This window comes from Natator depressus, chromosome 8, assembly GCF_965152275.1.
Source record: "Natator depressus isolate rNatDep1 chromosome 8, rNatDep2.hap1, whole genome shotgun sequence".
In the NCBI taxonomy this organism is placed as follows: Eukaryota; Metazoa; Chordata; order Testudines; family Cheloniidae; genus Natator; species Natator depressus.
In genome coordinates, this window is record NC_134241.1 from 53,726,587 (window position 1) to 53,753,650 (window position 27,064).

General features: G+C 47.4%; 1 protein-coding gene across 1 annotated transcript in view; it reads right to left on the reverse strand.

The window, feature by feature from the left end:
* The window catches only part of SHCBP1L (SHC binding and spindle associated 1 like), a 67,651-nt gene extending 49,800 nt beyond the window's left edge, over positions 1 to 17,851 (reverse strand). The window contains exons 1-2 of the mRNA XM_074961103.1: positions 17,455 to 17,851; positions 15,898 to 16,047 (exon numbers count right to left, since the gene is read on the reverse strand). Coding sequence (XP_074817204.1) covers positions 15,898 to 16,047; positions 17,455 to 17,700 — 396 coding nt within the window. The 5' untranslated portion in view covers positions 17,701 to 17,851. The remainder of the gene's footprint in view (positions 1 to 15,897; positions 16,048 to 17,454) is intronic.
* Between the last annotated feature and the right edge of the window lie 9,213 nt (positions 17,852 to 27,064).

Here is a 27,064-nt window from a genome sequence, read left to right on the forward strand (position 1 = left end):
ACTAAATGAAATGGCACATTTTAGCAGTTCTAAGCAATAGTTCCTGAATTTACGTTTATAAGAATTATGATTATACTTAAGACATACGTTCAAGGTTGCCTAAACAATATTAGTATTAAGTATTTCCACATTAAATAACCTTTTTCAGTTACCTCTAACTTTAACAAGCCTTTACCTTTCAGGATGAAATTTTCCAAGTCTGGTCTCAGTGTGAAAGAGATTTTTTTTTTTAAAGTCTGAATAAAAATTCTCAGAAGCAGCTGAACCAAAGAAGGGAGGGATTTATTAAAAATTCATTTGTTCTTGAATAGTTCTAAGTATCTCAATGGCTTGGGCTAGAAAGTTGAAATTTGGCAAACTGACATCATTAGGTTGACTATGTGGAAAACTGCAACTCAGAGGATTTAAGTCATTGCACATATACAAGGGTTGACATGCCCCTTTAAGGGCCAACGCCTTGGGACAGTCAGGCATGTTCCATTAGCCCTGTGCAGGGTTGGCCAAAAGAAGTAGCCCAGCAGTAGAGGGCTGACTGGAATGGAGAGCACAAGACAGGCAGAGGCCTGTGGAAAGTTCCAGGAGAGAAGGCCAGGGAGTGGCTATTTAGGAAGAAGCAGGGAACTTCTCAAAGGAGCTCAGAAGGAGCTGAGGAGAGAGACGAAAAGGAGTCCGGGAAGAGCGAAAGCTGAGCCCACAGTATGGGCAGAGTGCTTGAGTCGAACGGAGGGAAGACAGACCCTTCAGGAAGGAGGGGCTGGGCCCAGTTTGAGACTAGGACAAAGTGTTTGTTTTGGACTTGTATACCCCAGAAGGGGCAGACTTTTTGTTAATGGCTTATCCAGAGGGCCAAGTCCAAGAGGGAAAACTGAGGCAGGGCCACTGCAGAGCAACCCATAAAGCCACAAGGGGCACTCAGGATGCAGCACACCACAGTAGATAACCAAAAGAATGTAAGGCAAAAAAGGCTAATAAAAATATTGGGTGTATAAACAGGACAATGATATTACCTCAGTATACGCTATTGACAAGACTATCACTGAAATGGTGTGTCCTGTTCTCACAAAATTAGAGCATTCAAAGATGGCAGAAATTATTCAAGGTCTAGAAGACACATCTTGCAATGAGAAATGTAAGGAGCTCAATCTATTTAACTATTTATAATTAAGGTTAATTATGACTTGTGAGTTATGTACCTACATAGGGAAATCTTAAAATCAGAGAGTGGATGTCTTTCTAAAAGATATGATTTAGTTCAATTATAAGTTATTGGACTCTGTAGTGTTCATTTACATACTGCAGAAATTACTGGGTGAAGTTCATGGCATGTGTTATCCAGGTTGGTTAGCCTAGAATAGATTAAAGTGGTCCTTTCTGATCTTAGAAATCTCTCAATCTAGGTACCGATTTGGGAGGGTGAGGCCTCACATATACAGTCTTTCCCAAGCCCTACTAAAAGTTATTTACCAACAATCTGGTAGCAAAGCTAAAATTGAAGCATAAGAGGCAGCAGGTAGGTATAGCCCGGACAGGAAGAGGGATAACCCTGAGTATGTTTGGTGTTTTTGCTCTTGAGCTCATCCAAAAGATCCTTCTAAACATCAGATGTACAGAAATTTTATTTTTTTTTACTTTTTTCTGCTTATGGTATTTAAAGGATGCTTCATCATCAAAAGCTGTAATTTTTTTTAACTCAGTCAATTATGAAGAACTCAAATTGGCCATGTCCCTTTAGAACTTATCCAACCTGCACATGAAGTGAAATGGGAATTGATACCCTGGCACCCCAATATTCACCGCTATCATGTAATTAGGATATATTTTGTACAAAGCATGCCTTGTGAAGTATCATTCTAAGAGTCTTGATCTGCTAGACATTAATGTCTCGTTGGATTGTATGTGCTAGCGTCATATGTGAAGTTATGAAGTTTGACTATGTCTGTTACTGAAACAAGTTGTGAGGTTGAAAATACCCACAAGCAGCCTTTCAGTTACAACAGTAAAAAGGCCAAATGATGTTAATGGCATATTGAGGAAACGCGCCCAAGGATTACCCCAGGAACTATGTACAATAGAAACCTCTCAGAGATAGCACTACACAATGGAAACTGACTCAGGTAACAGCAACTGCCAGCAAGTTAAAGAAGTATGGGCTGGATGAATGGACTATAAGGTGGACAGAAAGTTTGCTAGATTGTCGGGCTCAACGGGTAGTGATCAATGGCTCCATGTCTAGTTGGCAGCCGGTATCAAGTGGAGTGCCCCAAGGGTCAGTCCTCGGGCCGGTTTTGTTCAATATCTTCATAAATGATCTGGAGGATGGTGTGGATTGCACCCTCAGCAAGTTTGCAGATGACACTAAACTGGGAGGAGAGGTATGTACGCTGGAAGGTAGGGACAGGATACAGAGGGACCTAGACAAATTAGAGGATTGGGCCAAAAGAAATCTGATGAGGTTCAACAAGGACAAGTGCAGAGTCCTGCACTTAGGACGGAAGAACCCCATGCACCGCTACAGACTAGGGACCGAATGGCTAGGCAGCAGTTCTGCGGAAAAGGACCTAGGGGTGACAGTGGACGAGAAGCTGGATATGAGTCAACAGTGTGCCCTTGTTGCCAAGAAGGCCAATGGCATTTTGGGATGTATACGTAGGGCCATTGCCAGCAGATCGAGGGACGTGATCGTTCCCCTCTATTCAACACTGGTGAGGCCTCATATGGAGTACTGTGTCCAGTTTTGGGCCCCACACTACAAGAAGGATGTGGAAAAATTGGAAAACGTCCAGCGGAGGGCAACAAAAATGATTAGGGGACTGGAACACATGACTTATGAGGAGAGGCTGAGGGAACTGGGATTGTTTAGTCTGCGGAAGAGAAGAATGAGGGGGGATTTGATAGCTGCTTTCAACTACCTGAAAGAGGGTTCCAAAGAGGATGGATCTAGACTGTTCTCAGTGGTAGCTGATGACAGAACAAGGAGTAATGGTCTCAAGTTGCAGTGGGGGAGGTTTAGGTTGGATATTAGGAAAAACTTTTTCACTAGGAGGGTGGTGAAACACTGGAATGCGTTACCTAGGGAGGTGGTGGAATCTCCTTCCTTAGTTATTTTTAAGGTCAGGCTTGACAAAGCCCTGGCTGGGATGATTTAGTTGGGGATTGGTCCTGCTTTGAGCAGGGGGTTGGACTAGATGACCTCCTGAGGTCCCTTCCAACCCTGATATTCTATGATTCTATGAACAGCAAAAGAGCTTTCTAGCAAGTGGGAAGATATAAAAGTAGGAAAATGACATCATGATAGGACCTCACTCTCTCTACAACACACCTGGAAACACCTGCGGAATAAAGGCTGAAGGAGGGGTAGAGTGGAATTGATGGTCCCAGCCTAAAGGGATTTCTAGCCTGTGTATGAAAACCTGGGAAACCCAAGCTGCAAAGCCAAGGCAGCTTGTGTCTTAAGAATCTGCCAGCCTGTTTATCACTCAGGGTGAGAATTTGCTAATTCACATTCTACCTATCCAGTATGTTAAGATCAGTTTGAGGTTTTATTTACTAGGTAATCTGCTTTGATCTGTTTGCTATCACTTATAATCACTTAATCTATTCTTTTGTAGTTAATAAACTTATTTTGTTTTAATCCAAACCAGTGTGCGTTTGACTAAGGTGTCTGGGGAAAATCTCAGCTTGGTTACCACAACTACGCATGGCCCTCTTCACATTGAGGTTAAGCCCATATGTTGGCCAGATCTGACCAGGGCAGAATGGTACTGCTCTGAGGTCCTAGGCTGGGAGGCTGGTGGTTAGAGAGCCTGCATGTGACTGCAGCTGGGTGTGTCCCTACCTGTGTGAATGCTGGTGAAAGTGCAAGCTTGGAGGGCTTTGCAACTTGTCATGGCAACACAATGTGAGAGGGAGCTGGTAGGTCAGAGGGCTCAGTGATACCCCAGTTCTAGGTGGCACCCCGGGGAGGAACCCATCACAGGAATCCTGGGGTGGGGGGAATATAGCATGTAATCTCATAATTAAAGACTACTGTAATGTTTATAGGAGCAGAAGTTAAGATTGTGAAAGCGACCTTCATTCTGGCATTTCCAGACGCTGGAATACTTCATTTTTAACCATAACTTCAGAATTTTTTTAAAAAAACTACATTGAAAATAGAAAATAATTTAAGTGTGTGACTACACATCACATGTTGCAGAAAGGAAAAGTTAGTTAAAAAAGAATTGATAGTCTAATCCTGTCCCTACCGTTATCCTCCAACCTGCAAATTCAAGGAAACAGGATATAGTTATGTTTTTCCAGTTCTCAGAGACCAACGTGCAATTATAAGCACTTGAACCAGTCTCAGAAGAAACACAGAGATCATATTGCATACCAGGATCCCCAAGCAGTGAAGTGATTATATCCATAAAGTTGGGAGAAGAACAAAGACACTACTCCATAGCTAGATAGCAGTTCAAATCCCATGAAGTTTTGTGTAGTTATCAGTCAGGAGAAGCTCAGTAAGTCTCACCAGGAGCTGTACACACCTCCAGAATGAAACTGGGGAAATAGGAAAACTGTTTACCTCTAATTCTGCTGTTTACCAGTATCTTGCAGGATTTTCATTCCTAGATTTTAGCTTCTTTGTGGAAGATTGCTGGGACTGCCCTGCCATAAGGATTCCAAATCAGTGGGGAAGGAAGGGTAGGGTCATGAAATCTGTGTGGACCAAAGCATCTCTAAGTTCACTTTCTGTAAGGTAAATAGCCTCTTTTCCAATGCTTGTCCACAAGGATCTCATGCTGCAGGTGAGTGACCAACAGTTACCTCTCAAAAAAGCTGGCTATAAGATTCCTATCCAAGCTGCCACAATGGAATAATGATAGGTATGTGAACTGATAAAACTCCAACTAGCTTCTCTATAAATTTCAGAAATACGGACTGGCAGAGTATACAAAGATGTTATTTTCTACAATCTGACTACCATACACAATAGCTCAAAGTATGTCCTTTTCTGCACTTGAAAATTTTAGTGAATGAATATAGTTCCAAAAGCATGTGCAAATGGAGGACCTGAAAAAACGGTTACTCACCTTCTCGTAACTGTTATTCTTCGAGATGTGGTATTCATGTCCATTCCTATCAGGTGTGTGTGCACGGTGGCCGGAAGATTTTTCCATAGCAACATCCGTCGGGTCAGTCTGGGCACCACCTGGAGTCACAGTTTCATGGCGCTCAACATAGGGCCCTGCCGACCCGCCACCCCTTCAGTTCCTTCTTGACGGCTAGAGGGGAAGGAGGGTGGGTATTGGAATGGACACGAACAACACATCTCTAAGAATAACAGTTACGAGAAGGTGAGTAACCGTTTTTTCAGGTCCTCCATTTGCACATGCATTTTTTTCTTCGAGTGCTTGTTCATGTCCATTCCCATCAGGTGACTCCCAAGCCCAAGTTTAGGAGGTGGGGTCGGAGTTGTCCACTGATTGGAGTACTGCTTGTCCGAAAGCTGCATCATCTCTGGCCTCCTGGGCTATCGCATAGTGCGTGGAGAAAGTGCATATGGAGGACCACATCGCCGCCCTGCAGATTTCCTGAGTGGGGACCTGGGCCAGGAACAATGTAGATGAAGCCTGCACCCTGGTGGAGTGTGCAGTGATCGGAGGTGCAGGAACACCTGCCAGGTTATAGCACTCACGAATACAGGAAGCTATCCATGACGAAATGCGTTGGGATGACACAGGCTGACCTTTCATCCTGTCTGCCACTGCCATGAATAACTGGACTGATTTCATGAACGATTTTGTTCTCTCGATGTAAAAGGCCAGCGCCCTGCGGACATCCAGAGAGTGGAGTCTCTGCTCCCTGCCCCTGGAATGTGGCTTAGGGTAGAAGACCGTGAGAAAGATGTCCTAGCCCTGGTCTACACTAGGAGTTCAGGTCGAATTTAGTAGCATTAAATCGATTTAACACTGCACCCGTCCACACGATGAAGCCCTTTATTTCGACTTAAAGGGCTCTTAAAATCGATTTCCTTACTCCACCCCCGACAAGGGGATTAGCACTTAAATCGGCCTTGCCGGGTCGAATTTGGGGTACTGTGGACGCAATTAGACGGTATTGGCCTCTGGGAGCTATCCCAGAGTGCTCTATTGTGACCGCTCTGCACAGCACTCTCAACTCAGATGCACTGGCCAGGTAGACAGGAAAAGGCCCACAAACTTTTGAATTTCAATTTCCTGTTTGCATGGTCACCTGCAGCTTGCCACGCTGGCCAGAGCTCATCGGCAGAGGTGACCATGCAGAGCTCATCAGCAGAGGTGACCATGATGGAGTCCCAGAATTGCAAAAGAGCTCCAGCATGGACCGAACGGGAGGTACGGGATCTGATCGCTGTATGGGGAGAAGAAACTGTGCTATCAGAACTACGTTCCAGTTTTCGAAATGCCAAAACATTTGTCAAAATCTCCCAGGGCATGAAGGACAGAGGCCATAACAAGGACCCGAAGCAGTGCCGCGTGAAACTTAAGGAGCTGAGGCAAGCGTACCAGAAAACCAGAGAGGCAAACGGCCGCTCCGGGTCAGAGCCCCGAACATGCCGCTTCTATGATGAGCTGCATGCCATTTTAGGGGGTTCAGCCACCACTACCCCAGCCGTGTTGTTTGACTCCTTCGATGGAGGCAACACAGAAGCAGGTTTTGGGGACGAAGAAGATGATGATGATAAAGTTGGAGATAGCTCACAGCACGCAAGCGGAGAAACCGGTTTTCCCGACAGCCAGGAACTGTTTCTCACCCTGGACCTGGAGCCAGTACCCCCCAAACCCACCCAAGGCTGCCTCCCAGACCCGCCAGGCAGAGAAGGGACCTCTGGAGAGTGTACCTTTTAAAATACTATACATGGTTTAAAAGTAAGCATGTTTAATGATTAATTTGCCCTGGCATTTGCGGCTCTCCTGGATGTACTCCCAAAGCCTTTGCAAAAGGTTTCTGGGGAGGGCAGCCTTATTCCGTCCACCATGGTAAGACACTTTACCACACCAGGCCAGTAGCACGTACTCGGGAATCATTGTAGAACAAAGCATTGCAGTGTATGTTTGCTGGCATTCAAACATCATCCGTTCTTTATCTCTCTGTGTTATCCTCAGGAGAGTGATATCATTCATGGTCACCTGGTTGAAATAGGGTGCTTTTCTTAAGGGGACATTCAGAGGTGCCCGTTCCTGCTGGGCTGTTTGACTGTGGCTGAACAGAAATGTTCCCCGCTGTTAGCCACGGGGAGTGGGGGGGGCTAGCCACGCACTGGGGAGAGGCAAAATGTGACCTTGGAACGAAAGCACGTGTGCTGTGTACGTTATGTTAACAGCAAGGTTTACCGTGAAAGAGTGTACCCATTGTTCTATAAAATGTGTCTTTTTAAATACCACTGTCCCCCCTCTTTTTTTCTCCACCAGCTGCATGTGTTTCAAGGATCACAGGATCTTCTCCTTCCCAGAGGCTAGTGAAGATTAGAAGGCGAAAAAAAAGCACTCGTGATGAAATGTTCTCTGAGCTCATGCTGTCCTCCCACACTGACAGAGCACAGACGAATCGTGGAGGCAGAAAATGTCAGAGTGCAGGAAAGCACAAAATGACCGGGAGCAGAGGTGGTGGGCTGAAGAGAGGGCTGAAGCTGAAAGGTGGCGGCAGCGTGATGAGAGGAGGCAGGATTCAATGCTGAGGCTGCTGGAGGATCAAACTAATGCGCTCCAGCATATGGTTGAGCTGCAGGAAAGGCAGAAGGAGCACAGACCACCACTACAGCCCCTTTGTAACCAACCGCCCTCCTCCCCAAGTTCCATAGCCTCCTCACCCAGATGCCCAAGAATGCGGTGGGGGGGCCTCCGGCCACCCAGCAACTCCACCCCAGAGGATTGCCCAAGCAACAAAAGGCTGGCATTCAATAAGTTTTAAACTTTTAAAGTGCTATGTGTCCTTGTCCTTCCCTCCTCCACCACCCCTCCCGATGCTTCTCTCCTCCACCACCCCTCCTGGGCTACCTTGGCCGTTATCCCTCTATTTGTGTGATGAATTAATAAAGAATGCATGAATGTGAAGCAACGATCACTTTATTGCCTCTGCAAGTGGTGATCAAAGGGAGGAGGGGAGGGTGGTTAGTTTACAGGGAAGTAGAGTGAACCAAGGGGCGGGGGGTTTCATCAAGGAGAAACAAACAGAACAGTCACACTGTAGCCTGGCCAGTCATGAAACTAGCCTTCAAAGCTTCTCTAATGCGCACCGTGCCCTCCTGTGCTCTTCTAACCGCCCTGGTGTCAGGCTGCGTGTAACCAGCGGCCAGGCGATTTGCCTCAACCTCCCACCCTGCCATAAATGTCTCACCGTTACTCTCACAGATATTGTGGAGTGCACAGCAAGCAGTAATAACAGTGGGAATATTGGTTTCGCTGAGGTCTAACCGAGTCAGTAAACTGCGCCAGTGCACTTTTAAACGTCCAAATGCACATTCTACCACCATTCTGCACTTGCTCAGACTGTAGTTGAACAGCTATTGACTACTGTCCAGGCTGCCTGTGTATGGCTTCATGAGCCATGGCATTAAGGGGTAGGCTGGGTCCCCAAGGATAACTATAGGCATTTCAAGATCCCCAATGGTTATTTTCTGGTCTGGGAATAAAATCCCTTCCGGCAGCTTTTGAAACAGACTAGAGTTCCTGAAGATGCGCGCGTCATGTACCTTTCCTGGACATCCCACATTGATGTTGGTGAAAAGTCCCTTGTGATCCACCAGTACTTGCAGCACTATTGAAAAGTACCCCTTGCGGTTTATGTACTCGCCGGCTTGGTGCTCCGGTGCCAAGATAGGGATATAGGTTCCGTCTATGGCCCCACCACAGTTAGGGAATCCCATTGCAGCAAAGGGATCCACTATGACCTGCACATTTCCCAGGGTCACTACCCTTGATATCAGCAGATCTTTGATTGCATTGGCTACTTGCGTCACAGCAACCCCCACAGTAGATTTGCCCACTCCAAATTGATTCCCAACAGACCGGTAGCTGTCTGGCGTTGCAAGCTTCCACAGGGCTATGGCCACTCGCTTCTCAACTGTGAGGGCTGCTCTCATCTTGGTATTCTTGCGCTTCAGGGCAGGGGAAAGCAAGTCACAAAGTTCCATGAAAGTGCCCTTATGCATGCAAAAGTTTCGCAGCCACTGGGAATCGTCCCAGACCTGCAACACTATGCACTCCCACCAGTCTGTGCTTGTTTCCCGGGCCCAGAATTGGCGTTCCACTGCATGAACCTGCCCCATTAGCACCATGATGCCCGCATTGCCAGGGCCCGTGCTTTGAGAGAAGTCTGTGTCCATGTCCTCATCACTCTCGTCACCACGCTGACGTCGCCTACTCGCCCGGTTTTGCCAGGTTCTGGTGCTGCATATACTGCTGGATAATGCGTGTAGTGTTTAATGTGCTCCTAATTGCCAAATCTGAGTGGGCTCCACGCCTGCCGTGGTATGACGTCTGCACAGAAAAAAGGCACGGAACGATTGTCTGCCGTTGCTCTGACGGAGGGAGGGGCGACTGACGACATAGCTTACAGGGTTGGCTTACAGGGAATTAAAATCAACAAAGAGGGTGGCTTTACATCAAGGAGAAACAAAAACAACTGTCACACAGAATGGCCCCCTCAAGGATTGAACTCAAAACCCTGGGTTTAGCAGGCCAATGCTCAACCCACTAAGCTATCCCTCCCTCTCGTATTTCAGGCAGGACTTCACGAAGGGAGGGAGAGAGGGAGGGAGGGGGGAGCAAATGAATACAAAACAAATCTGGTCTATTTCTTGTTTTGATCCACTCCATCTATCTTTTACATCTTTGGCTGGCAGCAGACGGTGCAGAAGGACTGCAAGCCATCCACATCTCTTGGCTGCTCGGCAGAAGATGGTACAATAGGACTGCTAGCCACTATAAGATGGTACAACAAGACTGCCTGCAGGACTAAAGAGAGTGACCTGGTAGAGTCACTCCTAATGTAGTCCCTGCACCCACATCTGCCCCGGCGCTCCTGACCGACGCGGCCAGGAGCACCTCGGACATGACGATGACGGCTACCAGTCCTATTGTACCGTCTGCTGCCACAAGGCAATGGGTTGCTGCTGCTGCTGTGTAGCAATGCAGTACTGCTTCTGCCAGCACCTAGGAGACATACGGTGACAGTGAGCTGAGCGGGCTCCATGCTTGCCGTGGTATGGCGTCTGCACAGGTAACTCAGGAAAAAGGCACGAAACGATTGTCTGCCGTTGCTTTCACAGAGGTAGGAAGGGAAGGAGGGCCTGATGACACGTACCCAGAACCACCCGCGACAATGTTTTTTGCCCCATCAGGCATTGGGATCTCAACCCAGAATTCCAATGGGCAGAGGAGACTGCGGGAACTGTGGGATAGCTACCCACAGTGCAACGCTCCGGAAGTCGACGCTAGCCTCGGTACTGTGGAAGCACTCCGCAAAGTTAATGCACCTAATGTACTTAGAACATTTTGTGTGGGGACACACACAATTGACTATTTAAAAACGATTTCTAAAAAACCAACTTCTATAAATTCGACCTAATTTCATAGTGTAGACATACCCCTAGTTGATGTGAAACTGTGACACAACCTTCAGGAGGAAAGCAGGATGAGGCCTGAGCTGAACCTTGTCCTTACAGAACACAGAGTAGGGAGGGTCTGATGTTAGGGCCCTCAGCTCAGACACCCTCCTGGCCGAGGTTATCGCTACCAGAAATGCCATCTTGTAAGAGAGGTAGAGCAGGGAACATGTTGTTAACGTTCAAAGGGTGGCCCCATGATCCTAGAGAGGACCAAGTTGAGGTCCCAGGCAGGAACAGGCTGACGGACATTAGGGTATAGCCTGTCAAGCCCTTTTAGGAATCAGCTTACCATGGGGTTAGCAAACACAGAGCGGCCCTGCACGCCCAAGTGGAAGGCCAAGATGACGGCTAAATGCACCCGAGAGTCCCTCCTGTTTCAGATGGAGGAGGTAGTTCGGGGCAAATGGTGCTGTGCCGACTGGACTGAAAATCTTTTCCACTTGGCAAGGTATGTGGCTCTCATAGAGGGTTTCCTACTGCCAAGGAGGACCTGTCTAACCTGGCCTGAACAGGAAAGCTCCAACGGATTTAGCCATGGAGCTTTCATGCCATGAGATGAAGCGACCGGAGGTTCGGGTGTTGGAGACGCCTGTGATCTTGTGTGAGAAAGTCTGGGAAGAGTGGCAAGGTAATCGGGGCTCCCACAGATATGCCTAGGAGACGTGTGTACCAGTGCTGACAGGGCCAGGCCGGTGCTATCAGTATAACCTGAGCTCAATCTCTGCAGATCTTGAGAACACCTTGTGAACAAGTGGTATGGGTGGAAAGGCGTATAGGAGAGAACCTCCCCAATGGAGGAGGAATGAAACATCCGTGCTGGAGCCCGGGCTGTGATTTTGGAAGGAGCAGAACCACTGGCACTTCCTCTTGCGTCGCATGGCGAAAAGGTCCACCTGGGGAAAACTCCACCTCTGGAAGACTGAAATTGCGATGTCTGGGGAAGGGACCACTTGTGGCTGTGAAATGACCTGCTGAGGTAGTCCGCCAGCTCATTCTGTACCCCAGGGAGGTACGATGCTTGCAGATGTATTGAATGTTGTACACAGAAGTCCCAAAGCATGAGGGCTTCCTGCGACAGGAGAGAGGAGCATGCACCCCGGTTTGTTGATATAGATTGCTGTTGTATTGTCCGTCGTGATTGATACACATTGTCTGGTTAGGTAAGGACGGAAGGTCTGACATGCTACGCACACCGCTCTCAGCTCTCTGACATTGATGTGGAGACCCAAATCTGCTTGCGACCAGAGGCCTTGAGTTCTGCGGTCTCCCAGATGAGCTCCCAAGCCCAAGTCTGACGTATCCGTCACCAGTGACAGAGACGGCAAAGGGTACCCCTGAGCGTCAATCCACCACCAGAGGGAGTCGAGGACCAGGTGAGGCAGGCATCACGATCCTGGGGTCCAAGCTGTCCTTGGCTGGGCGATACACTGACTTGAGCCACAACTGAAGTGGTCAAAGCCTGAGTCTGGCATGCTGCACCACGTAGGTACAGGCAGTCATGTGTCCGAGAAGTTTCAGGTAGTTCCTCGCTGTAGTGGGAGGGAACTGTCTGAAGCCTCTAATTATATTGTTGAGGGCCTGAAACCTTGCCTCCGTCAGGTATGCCCTGGCTTCGGTCAAGTCCAGCACTGCCCCTTTGAACTCTATTGTCTGGACAGGAGACAGAGTCGATTTTGCTTCGTTTAGAAGTAGACCAGGCTGTCAAAGGTGGCTCTGCTAAATCTGACCTGAGCTTCCACTTGGGTCCTGGAGCAGCCTTCGATCAGCCAGTGGTTGAGGTACAGAAATACCTGTACCTGGTACCTCCGCAAGAACACGGTGATGACTGCCGTACACTTGGTGAAAACTCGAGGTGCTGCTGACAGGCTGAACAGGAAGACGGTAAATTGGTAGTGGGTTCTGTTGACCACAAACCTGAGGTACTTCCTGTGGGGCTGAGTGATTGCGATATGAAAATATGCGTCCTTCAAGTCAAGGATGCCATATCAGTCTGCTGGATCTAGTGAGGGGATGATGGGGGCCAAGGAGACCATGCGGAACCTGAGTTTCTTCCTGGACCTGCGAGAACTCAACAAGTTCATGATAGGCCTGATGCCACCTTTGGCTTTTGATATTAGGAAATACCAGGAATAAAAGCCCTCGCTCCTGTGTTCCTGAAGAACCTCCTCCACTGCCCCTAGTGACAGGAGCGACTGCACCTCCTGGATAAGGAGCTGCTCGTGAGAAGGGTCCCTGAAGAGGGACGGGGAAGGAGGGTAGAAGGGCGGGAGGGGACAGAATTGGATGGGGTATCTCCTCTCTACTGTGCGGAGCACCCAGCGGTCCAAAGTGTGGGACCATGCACGGTAGACACTCGGGAGAAAAAGGTAAGGTGGAGTAGATCCAGTCTCTGATCTGGTGCGCTGTCCTCGACCGCTCCTTCAAAAGGACAGTTTAGGGCCAGAAGGCAGTTTGGGTTGGCCAGAGCCCTGGCTTGAAGACAGGTGTTGTCTCCTCCTGCCACTCCTGTTCCTCCTCCGAGAACCATCCTGGCAGTTCTGGTGATGGAATCTTAAAAGAGGTTGCAGTCTGAAGTGTCTCCGCTGCGTGGCAGGAGTGTGCAGGCCCAAAGACTTGAGGGTGGCTCATGAGTCTTTCGGGCTGTGTAGCCTCTTGTCTGTCTTTTCAGAAAAGAGTCACACCCTCAAATGGGAGGTCCTGAATAGTCTGATGGACCTCATAAGGGAGCCCCGAGACTTGGAGCCACGAGCCCCTTCTCATGGCCACCCCAATAGTCATGACCCTAGTGGCGGTATCTGCACCATCCAACATGGCCTGGAGGGAAGACTAGCTTCCCCTCTTCCACCAAAGCCAAGAACTCGGCTCGGGAGTCCGAAGGGAGGAGCTCCGTAAATTTGGCGATCGCCGTACAAGTGTTATACGAGTACCTGCTGACGATGGCCTGCTGGTTCGAAATATGGAACTGCAGACCCTCTGTAGAATAGACCTTTCTCCTGACAAGGTCTAGTCGCTTAGCCTCCCTGTTTTTTGGGGAGGGCTTGGAAACCCTATCTCTCACACTGGTTACCAGCGTCCACAACAAGAGAGTCAGGGGGTGATTGCAGGTATAAATGTTCGTACCCTCTGGAGGGCACTAAATAATGCCTCTCATTGTGCTTGGGAGCGGGCAGCAAGGAAGCTGGGGTCTACCACAGGGTCTTGGTAGCATCCACAATAGTCTTAATCAGTGGTAGAGCAATACGAGAAGGTCCTGAGGGGGCGAGGATGTCCAACATGGTATCAGCCTCCTCAGCCTTAATGCCCAGTCCCTGAGCAGCCCTTCACAGCAACTGCTGCAGCACCCTGTTGTCTTCAAGTGCTGGGGCTACGGCTGTATCCGCCAATGCCTTGTCTGGCAACAATGAGGAGGAGGCACTTATGAGAGGCGGATGTTCATGCCATCCATCCCCAGGGGACCCCGTGACACTCGGGGCAGGATCAGTGCCAATGGGGCGCTCACCAGCACTGGGGCTGTGGACATTGAACCCGGTGTTGGCGTTGCCATCAGTAAGACCATAGGAACCACCGATGGAGCTGGTGCAAATCCCCCTGTCTACGCCGACAAAGGTGGCAGGCCGGTCGCTGGTATCTGTGCCAGGGTCGTCAGTGCCTGCGCTGTAGTCGGTATCAATATCTGTGCTGGAGCTGAAGTCGGACGAGTCAGTGGTGCCAAGGTTGGTGCTGGCGCCGCGGCCGGAGGCGCTGGCATATGGGCAGGTGCCAAGGGAAGCTGCATAGACGATGGTGGGATGAAGGTGGCTGAGGCGACAGAAAACGCAGTACAGTGGTGACCTTGGGTCCCTCCCTGGCCTTGGTGAAAGGCCCAGGAGGTCCAGAATGGCCACTGTGGTGGATTCTGCCACTGCGGTGGCCACACTTGGGGCTCTCTCCTGTCTCTCTCAGACCTCTATCTTCAGCTCCTACTTCTCCTGGATCAGAAGGAGTCGGACTCTGACTCCAAGGTCTCCAAGACTGAAGATCACGGAGGAGACGGCGAGCTCAGGGAGGAGGTAGGCGCTCTGTCCGCGTGGGCCGGTGCTGAGGGACATGGAGAGGGGGAGCGCCTGGACATCACAGCTGGCTTCCCTCTTGACTGTGCTGGGGGGCAGGGCGGGGCTACCAGCACTAGAGGTTCTTTCCTCCTTAGGGGCGAGAACAGTGCCGTAAGGTGCTGCAGGTTCCAAGCAGCTTCAAAAGCTTCCAGCGTCAAAGGGAGTTGTAGCTACTGGCCTGTAGGGACTGGTGACCGTGAGGGACCTGGACTCAACTGCCTTGCCCGGGCAGGAGTTGATGTGGCCCCAGTAGGGGATCCAGAACTCTGGCCTGCCTGGGGTCTCATTTCTCTGGACTTAGCCAGAGGTGACCGACTGTCCAGCTTCTTTTTCTTCTGAGGCACTAGCGAGTGGGATCAGTGCCTGCTCTCAGCCGGGCCTCATGAGGTGCTGTGCCGGTGCCAAGAATCCTGGAACGAGTCTTTTCTCTGTGCCGAGCTTGACGACAGTGCTGGGACGCTCTGTGTCGAGGACAATGTGTTAGGAGCCAGGTCCCCTGAGCCTGGGTCAGAATGGGAGCGTACAGCTGCCTCCAGGAGGATCACCTTAAGCTGCTGTTCCCTTTCTTTAACAGTTCTAGGGCGGAACTTGCAGCAGATCTTACAGCGATCCTTTTGGTGACCCTCCCGTAAGCACCATAAACATGAGGAGTGTGGACTGCTCTTCGGCATGCACTTCGCCCAGGCCACACAGTTTTTAAACCCCAGGGACTGCAGCATACAATGGCTCTGGGGAGTCAGAATGGGGAGGGACCCCCAACAACTCTAATTACTAAAAACTCTAATTATTAATAACTAAGGTAACTATATACAGAGAACTATAGAATGCGCTTGCTAAGCAAGGGCTACAGAAAGTTCTAGCCAACCGTCACTGGCAGTAAGAAGGAACTGAAGGGGTGGCACCTGACGGATGCTGCTATGGGAAAAATCTTCCAGGCACGTGCACACGCACACACCTGATTGACTTGAATGGACATGAACAAGCACTCGAAGAATAGCTAAATACTCAACACTATATAGAGATCTGAAAACACAGGTGTTTGAGAACTTTGAGAAACTCAATGATAATTAGTGTGCAAGATGCTATGAGCCTTATTTTTTCCATTAAACTTTAAAAACCTAAATGCTTTATTTTAATGACAACTAACTAGAATGAAAAAATAAAAAGGAAAATTACTTCAACAAGTATTCCAACAAAAGGTATAAGGACGTCTTCAGAATTGATGAAGAAAAGCTCTGGATTGGTCTTCCAGACTCCAAGCCATTTTTCTTTCATTTTCAATTTTTCCAAAAGATATTTACTCATTGCTTCATTGGCATCTTCTGCCTATTACATGAATGACGAGAAAAAAAACTCACCTATCTTAAAGGCACTGCACTTTTAATTAAAAATAAATTCATATAAAACTTCACAGTAATCCATAAGTTGTTGAATATCACTCTAAGGGCAGCAGAGAAGAAGGATATAATGGGGAGGAGGAAGAAGGAAAGAAAATAATAGGGGTGGGGGGAGAGAGAGAGTATACTCTCTTACAGGAAAGAAAAACAAGCACAAAAAAAAAGAGTGAAACCCAGTGGGAGGGAAAAATACTTTAAAAAAAGTTAACTGACAATGTTAAAATTAAATACAGTACACAATTAATTCATTACTTTAAATCAGAGTGTTGTGAGTGAATGTGTTGACAAATAATAACCAAATTCCTAAATTTTATTACACTGCTACTCTTTAGAGAAAGAGGACTGTTTTTAAATAGCTTTCCAGTTTATCAGAGACAGCCATTATAACTAAGAAAGGAGGTAACACTTTCTCAAAACAGCAGTGGGGATTATTGAATTGCCCTTCAATTAATTCTGTCAAGCTTCACTATTCTAAAGCGTAACTTACCATCAAAAGACAATATATGGGAAGACTAAGGCTCTGTGCACTACTATGAACCACCATCCTTTTTTTAAATAAATGCCAGTTGAGTGATACATGACATAGTTTAGGGTGGTGAGATTATTTCATATCTGTGAAGTGTGCAACTTTTCCCACAGATGGGAAATTTATTTTATTTTACAGAGAAATAAAATGCCAATAGTTTCTTGTACTAACACCATGGTGAAGTAGACTTGACACAGCTAGTAAATAACATGAGAGACAAGGTGGGTGCCCTAATGTATTTTATTGGACCAAATTATGTTGGAAAGAGATACAAGCTCTCAAGCTACACCAAGCTCCCCTTCAGGACCTATGTAAGCTGGAAAGCTTGACTCCCATCAACAGAAGCTGGTCCAATAAAAGATATCATTTATGTTGTCTCTCTCATGTCTCGGAACTAACAAGCCCTGTAAACGCCATGGCACTCTGCACCAGTGTTCTCTAACCTTACAGCTGCCGCTTCTTGGATTTTTATTTTTCTGCCCGGCCCCTCCCCTTTCCATCTGCCATTTTCTCCTCCCTTCGTTCCGATTGCTCCCCTCTTCCACTATATTCTTTACTCTTTCTCTCGCCTTCCGGGGGCAGCGGCCGGAGGGCATGTCCGCATGGTCCCTGATGTGGATTTCTCGTTGGCTGGAGCGGTTTACCGTCCGAGGACGGGCACGCGTGGGGCTGAGCGCGCCTCGCCTCTTCGTGTGCCCTGAAGACCCCCCACCACCACAAAGAAACCCCTCCCCTCGCAGGCGGCCTCCAGGGAACTCCCCACCTGCTGGCCCAGCCAGTGCTGCGCTCACGGGCGCGGGCCACGCTCACCTTGCAGCCCCGCAGCAGCCTGTCGCAGTACAAGGCCACCTTGTCCCGCCCTGGCACGGCCCCCAGGTGGGACGGGTACTGGGCTGGCAATGGGTCGGCCTCCGCCTTTTCTTCGCCCTGGCTGGCAAGGAGCGGCCGCCGGCTCCGCCCAGCGCCGGACAAGGGCCCGGCTGGCCATGAGCTGGAACTCTCACCCAAGGCCGGGTCCACCTCGGCCGCCCCTTCCTCGGGGCCACTCGAGGCCATTGCTTCAGACAGCCACGCGCCTGGCGGCCCCGAGCCGTTACCCGCCGAGCCGGAACTACAGCCAATGGACGGCCGGCGCGGGACACCCAGCCAGTGGCGGATCTGGATCGTGACCACCAACCGTTAGCAAGACTCCGCCTCTTGTGTGCTGCTCTTCTCTCTAAACTAACCGCGCGCGCGAGGTTCCTCCTGCGCTTGACGGGGTGTGGCTTCAATGGCTCTTCTGTGCGTCTCAGATTTCCTATTTCGTGCCCCACCCCGTCGCAGCACGGGGGCGGGGCCAGGTCCTGCTCCCCTCTGGGGAACTGGAGGTCCCGGGGGTTCAGCCTCTTTCCCTCTTTTTGGCCCCCTCCCACTGATGAGAGCCTTCGACATGAGCTCCTCCCCCTCCGTGGTCCCTTCTACTTGTTTGTGGTGGGGGTGTCCCCCTCGTTCTGGCCGCTGGTTGCGTGGCCTGGTGGCTCCTCAGCCACCATGAAGCCCTTAGGGTTGGGTGGGTGGCAGAAGGGTTTTGTTTGTAACCTGATTCACACCCTGAGGTGCTGCCTCCCACATGAGGTGACTCCCTTGGGTCCGAGGGGAGGGGGTAGATTGGAACACCAGGTGCCAGTATGCACTGTTTCATTGCCCACCAAGCAAAGCAGCCTGCTGGGGGCCTTCTCCCAGCATGCCCTCCCCTCCCCTCCACAGCCTGAGCCAAGCGGCTTATGGGGGTGCACAGGCCCACTGTGCTGCACTGCACCGTCGCCTGCAGGACCCAGCACATGCTGATCCAGCACCACCAAAGCAAGGTGGCAATTTCCATACGTTCCTTAGGAATGTATAGTCATCTCTTTAGTGCAAACAAGTATAGAAATCCATGTGAAGACCTATTAATATCTCTATTTCAGAACAACATGCCTGGATGACAGCAAATGTCAGCTGCATGTGCGCGTCCTGTCTAGCATCACCACTTCTTGATAAATATTTTCTGGGTCCTTCATCTCCCCATACTAGTGGAAATCACTGAAAACCAAGACTTTAGAGAGGTAGCCATGTTAGTCTGTATCAGCAAAAAAAATAAGAACTATTTGTGACACCTTAGAGACTAACAAATTTATTTGGACATAAGTTTTTGTGGGGTAAAACCCACTTCATCAGATGCATGCCGATGAAGTAGGTTTTAGCCCACGAGGGCTTATGCCCAAATAAATTTGTTAGTCTCTAAGCTGCCACAAGTACCCCTCGGGTTTTTTTGAAAACCAAGAGCAGCCTGGAATGGTGCTTAAGGGATAGACACAGCTTGTGGGTTGTGTTTGACTTATAAGGTGCTGTATTTTTTTGACCATCCCGGTTCCATAGACTCTTCAGAAGTTGACAACTTCTTAGACTCAGACCTATCTAAAGTAGTAATGTAAAAGGAGAACTCTCCGAAATTATCTAACATCATTTTTCTGTTTAATGAACAGTCTCCTCATTTGGACTAACTAACTCCTGTTTACACTCTTGAACCTAAATAAATTGGCAATACTGTCAGGGAAAGATGAGTAAAACATTGTGGAAGAACATCTGCCACCTCACACACCCATCTGGAAGGACATTTTGTTGCCAGTATTTAGGGTCAGTATGGGAAAAATGTTAGCTGTCTAGTATAATAATGTACTTCAGGGGAAAACTTAAGATATCAATCATGCATTTGTCCATCATTAGTCATCCTGGACTTTCTGTCTGAATATCCAGATGTTACTAAAGTAAGACCGAGCCATGTGAACTCAACCGATGAAGAGCAAATAGCTACTTTTGCCATATTACCCTATACTTGTGTATCTGAAAGAGTGGAGTATATTTGTTACAAATCTTGTGCACCTGTATTTGGGATCTGTAGCAGTAAGACCCTTACATCCTAGTTCATTTTGCTAACCTCAGACCTGGTAACTCATTCAGTCTAGCTCTTTCAGATAGATCTGAATCACTTTGGAGACCAGGGAGAGTAGCTGGAACTGACTGGTGCCCTGAAGAAAGCGGTGGGGGCAAAGAGAGGAGAAAGACCTTTAAATATTTTCTCAAATGACAGCAAAATGGAAAAAAAGGCCCTTGTGATTCTGAATATATCTATGTTCAGTGAGTACTCTAAGAGGAATTATTTTTTTCTCATTTTTTCTTGTTTATTCTACTTTGCCAGCAAAAATTGAAGGGCGTAGCCTGAAAACACCCTCAGAGAGCAAAACTCATTGAATCCAGTTTTGCACAATATATATCCAGATTATTCCTTATGGGATCTTCTGTGTCATGGAACAGAAGTTGAATATTCTTGTTTGCATTGTTTTGTCTGGTTTTGTTGTTGTTTGCTTGAGTTTTGCTATATATAGCCTCAAATTCCATTTGTAACATGGGAAGAAGTAAGTGGAGAAATGATGCCAAGGGAAGCAGCTGGAGGTTGTGAATTCCCATGTATAAATGAAGTGGGGAAATCTTGGGGGACCCACTTCAGAAAACAATTTGAAAAATGGATGCAGACTGGAAGTGTTCTAAGGCCAAAAGAAATGACACCCTTTCCTTTCCTGGTTTTTCTTTTTCTTTTAGTTTAATTTCCTTAGATCAGATGATTAGGTCATTCTCAGTTCTCTTGCTCCTTCCCAATGCCCGAATTAAGTGTTGTAGAAGCAGTACTTTGTCTTTCTAAGGACAAGAGGCACTCTTTGTTTTGGGAGGATTTTATCTAACTTTCCCTTCCTGTTTTCTAAATGCTTTTTCTCTGAAATCTCTTTTCTCTATCCTCTCCCTAGTTTTCTGCTTTATCTATTTGGTCACCCATCTGATTTTCTTTCTTTTACCTCTCATAGCTCTCCTTCCCTTTTCCGTCTATACTTGTGTGTGTGGGTTGCAAACCTGTTCTCATTCTCCATGGATGGTCTTCTGCTGATGCAGATTAGCTCAACCATTTGCAACTATTCTTCCTCAGATGCCAAGAATACCCCATAAATCATTGCCCTGATCCCAGCAGCCTCTCCTTTGCAGCTCTGTGGGAGCTTGTGCAAAGGATTCTGTGGCACATCTCAGGAAGACTGTTTGTGAGTGACTGAATGCAGGGTCACAGTAACTGAAAAAATATTGAGACTCTCTTATGAATTGTTCTCATCTGTATCCCAAACAGTTTGGCGCCTGAAAGAGACAGAAATGGGAAAGTGTTTATGGAGGATTCTAGGTTATGAAAAATAGATTGAGTGATAAGCAGCAAATAGAAAAGCAATTCTAGACAGTGGTGATCAAGTGTCTGACAAAAAAAAATTATTGGAACAGATGAGATGGACTAGGAAAAGGCAAACGCAAATCTCAGAAAAAGTTAGTAGACTTTACTTAAGAGAGCTAAAGATGAAGAAACTATTGGTATAACTTTAGAAGAATTACACTCATTACCTTTATACAACCCCCCAAAATAAGTGTAGAAACTCTTAAAATTCATGATAGAATTGACTTTTGATGCTTGATAAACCTTTAATATCTTACAAAGTCAAAACATTTAATCTTTCTCCTCTAACATGCATATCAAGGGAGGATTTTTTTTAGTTTTAAGTGTATATAAATATAAAAGGGGGGATTATGCATTCAAAAATATACACATACAAAACTGAAGACACAAATTTAAGTGGCAAGATTGAGGCCCGGTTGAAAATGTGGCCCTAGATTGGGGTGGGCAAACTTTTTGGCCCAAGGGCCACATCTGGATATGGAAATTGTATGGCGGGCCATGAATGCTCATGAAATTGGGGATTGGGGTGTGGGAGGGGGTGAGGGCTCCAGCTGGGGGTGTGGGCTCAGGGTGGGGCCAGAAATGAGGGGTTCAGGGTGCAGGAGGGGGCTCTGGGCTGGAGCAAGGGGTGTGGGTTGGGGTGCGGGTGGGGGGGTGAGGGCTCCAGCTGGGGGTGCGGGCTCTGGGGTGCAGGAGGGTGGAACCGAGGGGTTCAGAGGGTGGGAGAGGGATCAGGACTGGGGGCTGGGGCACTGAAAGGGGTCAGGGGTGCAGGCTCCAGGTGGCACTTACCTCAAGCAGCTCCCAGAAGCAGCAGCATGTCCCCCCCTCCAGCTCCTACGCAGAGGCGCTGCCTGGCGGGTCTATGCGCGGCCCTGTCCGCAGATGCCACCCCTGCAGATCCCATGGGCCATGGTTGCTGGCCAATGGGAACTGTGGGGGGTAGAGCTTGGATCAGGGGCAGCATGTGGAGCCCCCTGGCTGCCCTTACACATAGGAGCCATAGGGGAGACATGAAACTGCTTCCGGTAGCCGCGTGGACCCTGCTCCCCAGCAGGAGCTCGAGGGCCGGATTAAAACATCTGAAGGGCCAGATGCGGCTCCCGGGCCATAGTTTGCCCACCCCTGCCCTAGATGTTTAATACTGTTTTCCTATCATTACTGAATCAGGATTTTTGAAGCCCTGGTGTCCTTTTTAACGATAAAGTTAAAAGAACTTTGGTGATGAAACCTGAGTTGCCAACAATCAGTAATCCATTAAAATGGACTGTATGGTAAAACAACCTAAATTCTGATGTTTAACTTCTTGATAGCAAACAGCTGCAGTTCAGAAGAGTCAAAAATTATTTTAAAATGACATATTAGTGTGTGAAGCAAAAGTGACCTCAAAGGCTGAATTGCTTGATTAATGCTGCAGTTGCACCTGCTCAGATTAAAAACTTTTAAGTGAATTAACCTCTTTAATAAAATAAATCTCTTGAGCTCCAAGCTGTAGCAAATTAGAAAATGTTAAAAGAAGAGCAGAGGTTTCTTTATACATCCAGAATGTCAATATAAACTAAGAATTTATAAACACTTTTTATAAACAGGTAGACAAGCCATCCATTGAAAGACTGACTTTTTTCAGTGTGGTTACAATTAAAATATCATAATATTTTCTTCTATATTAAAACACAAAAATGTATATGCTATTATTTAAAAATAAAGAAAAAATAAAACTAAGATGCAGAAATTAGAATCTCTTTTCCAGTCTGAACCACTGTATTTTTCTGTGTACTTTAGAGATCTTGTCAAGTTCATATTTCTGCTATTCCCATGCTGAACTGAGGAGCAGAGTTGAAAAGATGGGCAGAATGCTGATGCTGACACAGGGCAAATGTGGTTTGAAAGTAGAAAACTATCACTTTGTTCTACCTCCAAAGTTTTTTTATATATACATTGTGATATCTCCTCCTTAAATATCTTGTTACTGACCCTTCAAAAGCAATGAAGATGGAGCTGAAATGTTTAGAAGGAAACAGTCTATTTTTAATGCATTTTTCGTGATTTTTTTCTTTCCATTGTTTGTAATATCCACTTAGAAGTTTAAAATATAATTTCCTTCCCTAACAAAGTTATCCTTTTCCATTTGACATAATTAGTTATCCTTTTCCATTAGTAATAATAATTATTATTAATAATACTTACCATTCACGTAGCACTTTTCATGTTCAAAGTTAAGAGGACAAATTGTCTTATTTTAAAAAAAACTGAGCACACACACACAAGGATACAAGAATTTCTGGAAGTTTCCACACACTGCATTTCCAACACATTATTCCTTCACAGGGCAGAATTTAGCCATGTAGCCTCTGCAGAACGAGAACTGGCCTCTTAAATCCCCACATACTGGGAGATCCATAGATGGCAGAACCATCCACATGGCAGTCTTCTACCTTCACACGGTTCCCCAACCCTCATGGGAACATAACTCTATAAGAGCCATGGTTCCATGGGATCCACCACTGGAGCCCAATCAGTTTAGATTAACAGCAAGTAATAGAACGTTAACAGAATCAACATTATTTTGTTCTGGGATCCTCAGTAGGGGTTGGGGGTCATGGAGAGCAGTCATGCTCCTGGCTACACTCCTTTCTACTCACAGATTGTAATTCTCCTTATGCTTAGAGCCCCTTCCCCTGGATCCATTGAGCGGCTTTCGCTGGGTCAAGGAAAAGGGGGAGGGGATGATGCCATGGAGCTGGCACGCACTCAGCTATTCCCCAGCCAGACCACCAGAGCTGGATCTTCTCCAGAAGTAGAGGGGACCATCTGGCCCATACTACTACTTTCTATTTGATTAGTAAGCCCTGACAAAGAGCTCAGCCATGCAGAAGACACAGAATGAATACAGATCCTGCCCAAAAGAGTTTATAATTAAAGGTCAGACAAAGAAGACAGGAAATACAAAGCAGAAAAGAATTTGGAATAAATGCTTAACTTTTTATTAGTATGTAGTTTGTAGAGGCCTCAGTCAAGATAACTTTTTGCTAAGTACTATACAAACAGTAAGAGAGAGTCTTTGAAGAGCTTACAATCTAAATAGATAGGCAATCGGGGCACAGAGAAGTGAACTGATTTGTCCAAGGTGACAGAGTGGGTCTATGGCATGACATCTGAGAGGTAGGTATAGGTAAGTAGTATTATGCCCCATTTTACAGACAGGAAAATAAGGTTATTTTAGGAGACAAAGTTAAAGTTTATGGAGACTTGCCCAGGTTAACCCAGGAGACAAAGTTAAAGTTTATGGAGACTTGCCCAAGACCCTAGAGGGAGTCAGCATCAGAGCCACACTGCTACAGCTTAGGATCACACTACTAAACTACACCTCTTTCTTTATTAGGGCCACAATTGACATACTTTCTTTGAATATAAGCAGAACTGGTAGTGACACTTCTAGATAAGTTTGCCTAACATGTTCCTTTATAAGACTGTGTTGCTAATAACTTTGCAAAACATTAGCTGTTTGGGTTGAAATTTTCCAAGCCAGGTGTCTGCCTCAGGCAGATTTTTTTTTTTTAACTTTTCATCTAAAGTGGTCCAGATGTTTCTGTGAACTTAGATTAGGGGAAACTATGTTGTTTTGCTCATATTAAAAAATTGGTACAACCACTTCATTGAGAAATTCTAGCATCTGCATGCTTTGGTGTCAAGGATATGCCTTTTACTGTCCTTGTAAAAATCTACCCAAAGTTGGCTGAGTTATGAGCCTCTGAAAATTGCACTTCACACATGCTCAGTAGCAACCTTTTAGAGTTTGGCAGCATGGTCTGCCTGGGGCTGAGAAGGACTTCCCCAGCAATTGCTTCTCCTGGCTACTGTGTCTGTTATGATGCCAGGTACCGGAACTGAGAGTAGAGAGACTGTCAATAATGTGCTCTCAGTGACCCCTAGTTGGCACCCAGGCAATGAGGAGAAGGCTGCCTGACCAGGATTGGGCATTTGGCCAGTCCAAAAATGATTGGTCAATTGACCAGTCACACATTGGTCAAATATTTGCAGATAATCTCAAAAATGATCAAATATTTTAAGCATTAATTTATTAGAACAGTAACAAAAAAAGAGTAAGACTTTATGGTCTCCAATAGGCTTAGTCTTAGACAGAGACTTATACCAAATGCTAAGATTTAGTCATGGGTATTTTTAGTAAAAGTCATGGTCAGGTCACGGGCAGTAAACAAAAATTCACAGCCCCATGACCTATCCATGACTTGTACTATAAATACCATTGACTAAATTTTAGGTGCTCTGGGGGGTTCTGGGGGCACCACTGCTGCTCTGGAGGGGGTGCTCTGAGGTGTGGGAGCTCCAGGGCAACACTGGTGTTCGAGGGGGAGCAGCCTGGGGTGCCGCTGGTGCTGGGGGGGAGGGGTGGCCCAGAACCACCCCTGCTGCTTGTGGGGGCAGGTGGCCCAGAACCACCACTGCTGCTTGCGAGGGGGGGGTGGCCTAGGACCACTGCTGCTGCTTGTGGGGGGCAGGGTGGCCTGGGACCACCACTGCTGCTTGCGTGGGGCCGGGATTGCCGCTGCTGCTGTGGGGGAGGGCACAGTTTGGGACTGCTGCTTTGAGGATGGGACCGCTGCTACTGTTTGCGGGGGGGGAGGAACCGCCAATGCTGCTCGTGGGGGTGTGTGGCCCAGGGCCGTTGATGCTGCTTGCGGGGGGCGGGGGTGTGTGGCCCGGGACTGCCACTGCTGCTGGGGGGGGGGCGTGCAGTCCAGGACCTCTGCTACTGCTGTGTATGTGTGGGGGCATGGCCTGGGAGCGCCACTGCTGCTCCGGGGACCTGCGCGGGAGGCAGGACCACACCAGCAGCCGCACCGGGCGCTGCAGAAGTCACAGAGGTCCCAGAAAGTCACAGAATCCGTGACTTCCATGACAGACTCGCAGCCTTACGTAACTTAATTACAAAAAAAAAAAAAAGAAAAGAAAAAGAAAAACCGAGTTACTTGAGTTATTTTAATTCTAAAAAATGCAAAACACAATGAATTTAAGTTATAAAAAAATGAAATAATGATTATTAAGGTGCATATATATGTATATACCCCATGCTGGCCCAGCAACCAAGGGGTTAATGCAGTTAGTCCCAGCCAATGCCGATTGGCAGTCTCACAGCAGCTGGAAGGATAAAAGAGCTAGGAAGCAGAGGGGTGGGGTGGCTGCCAGAGGAGTAAGCAGGCTGGAGAAGGGCTGCCAGTAAGCTGCTCAGAGACAGCACCCTAAGAAGGGATAGCCAGACCAGCAGGTTGAAGAGCCTACAGAAACCAGGGGGCAGTAGGAAGAAGCTTAGAGCTTGGCTGGAGTCATCGAGTCCTGGTTTGGCTTGTCTAGGTTGGAAACCAGTGAAGTGGGCAAGCTTGGGTTCCCCTACCAAACCCCTGACGGATTTAAGAACAGAAGGGATTTTCAGGGCACCAGGAATTGACTGACACTTTCCACAGTATGCATCCGATGAAGTGAGCTGTAGCTCATGAAAGCTTATGCTCAAATAAATTGGTTAGTCTCTAAGGTGCCACAAGTACTCCTTTTCTTTTTGCGAATACAGACTAACACGGCTGTTACTCTGAGCCCAGGTAGGCTGAGTGAACTCAGGTGCAATGCTCTGCCTGGCTAGAGGTGGTGCTGTTGCACCAACACACCAGCTCACGTATGGTTTTTTTTAGCAATGTTAGGTTAGCACAGTGGTTCTCAACCAAGGGCATGCGTACCCCTGGGAATATGCAGAGGTCTTCCAGGCAGTACATCAACTCCACTAGATATTTGCCTAGTTTTACAACAGGCTACATAAAAACACTAGTGAAGTTAGCGCAAACTAAAACTTCATACAATGACTTGTTTATACTTCTCTATATACTATACACTGAAATTTAAGTACAAGATTTATATTCCAAATAATTTATAATTATATGGTAAAATGAAAAGTAAGCAATTTTTCTGTAAGTGTGCTGTGACACTTTAGTGTTTTTATGTCTGATTTTGTAAGCAAGTAGTTTTTAAGTGAGGTGAAACTTGGGGGGTACGCAAGACAAATCAGACTCCTAAAAGGGGCACAGTAGTCTGGAAAGGTTGAGAGCCACTGGGTTAGAATTTAAA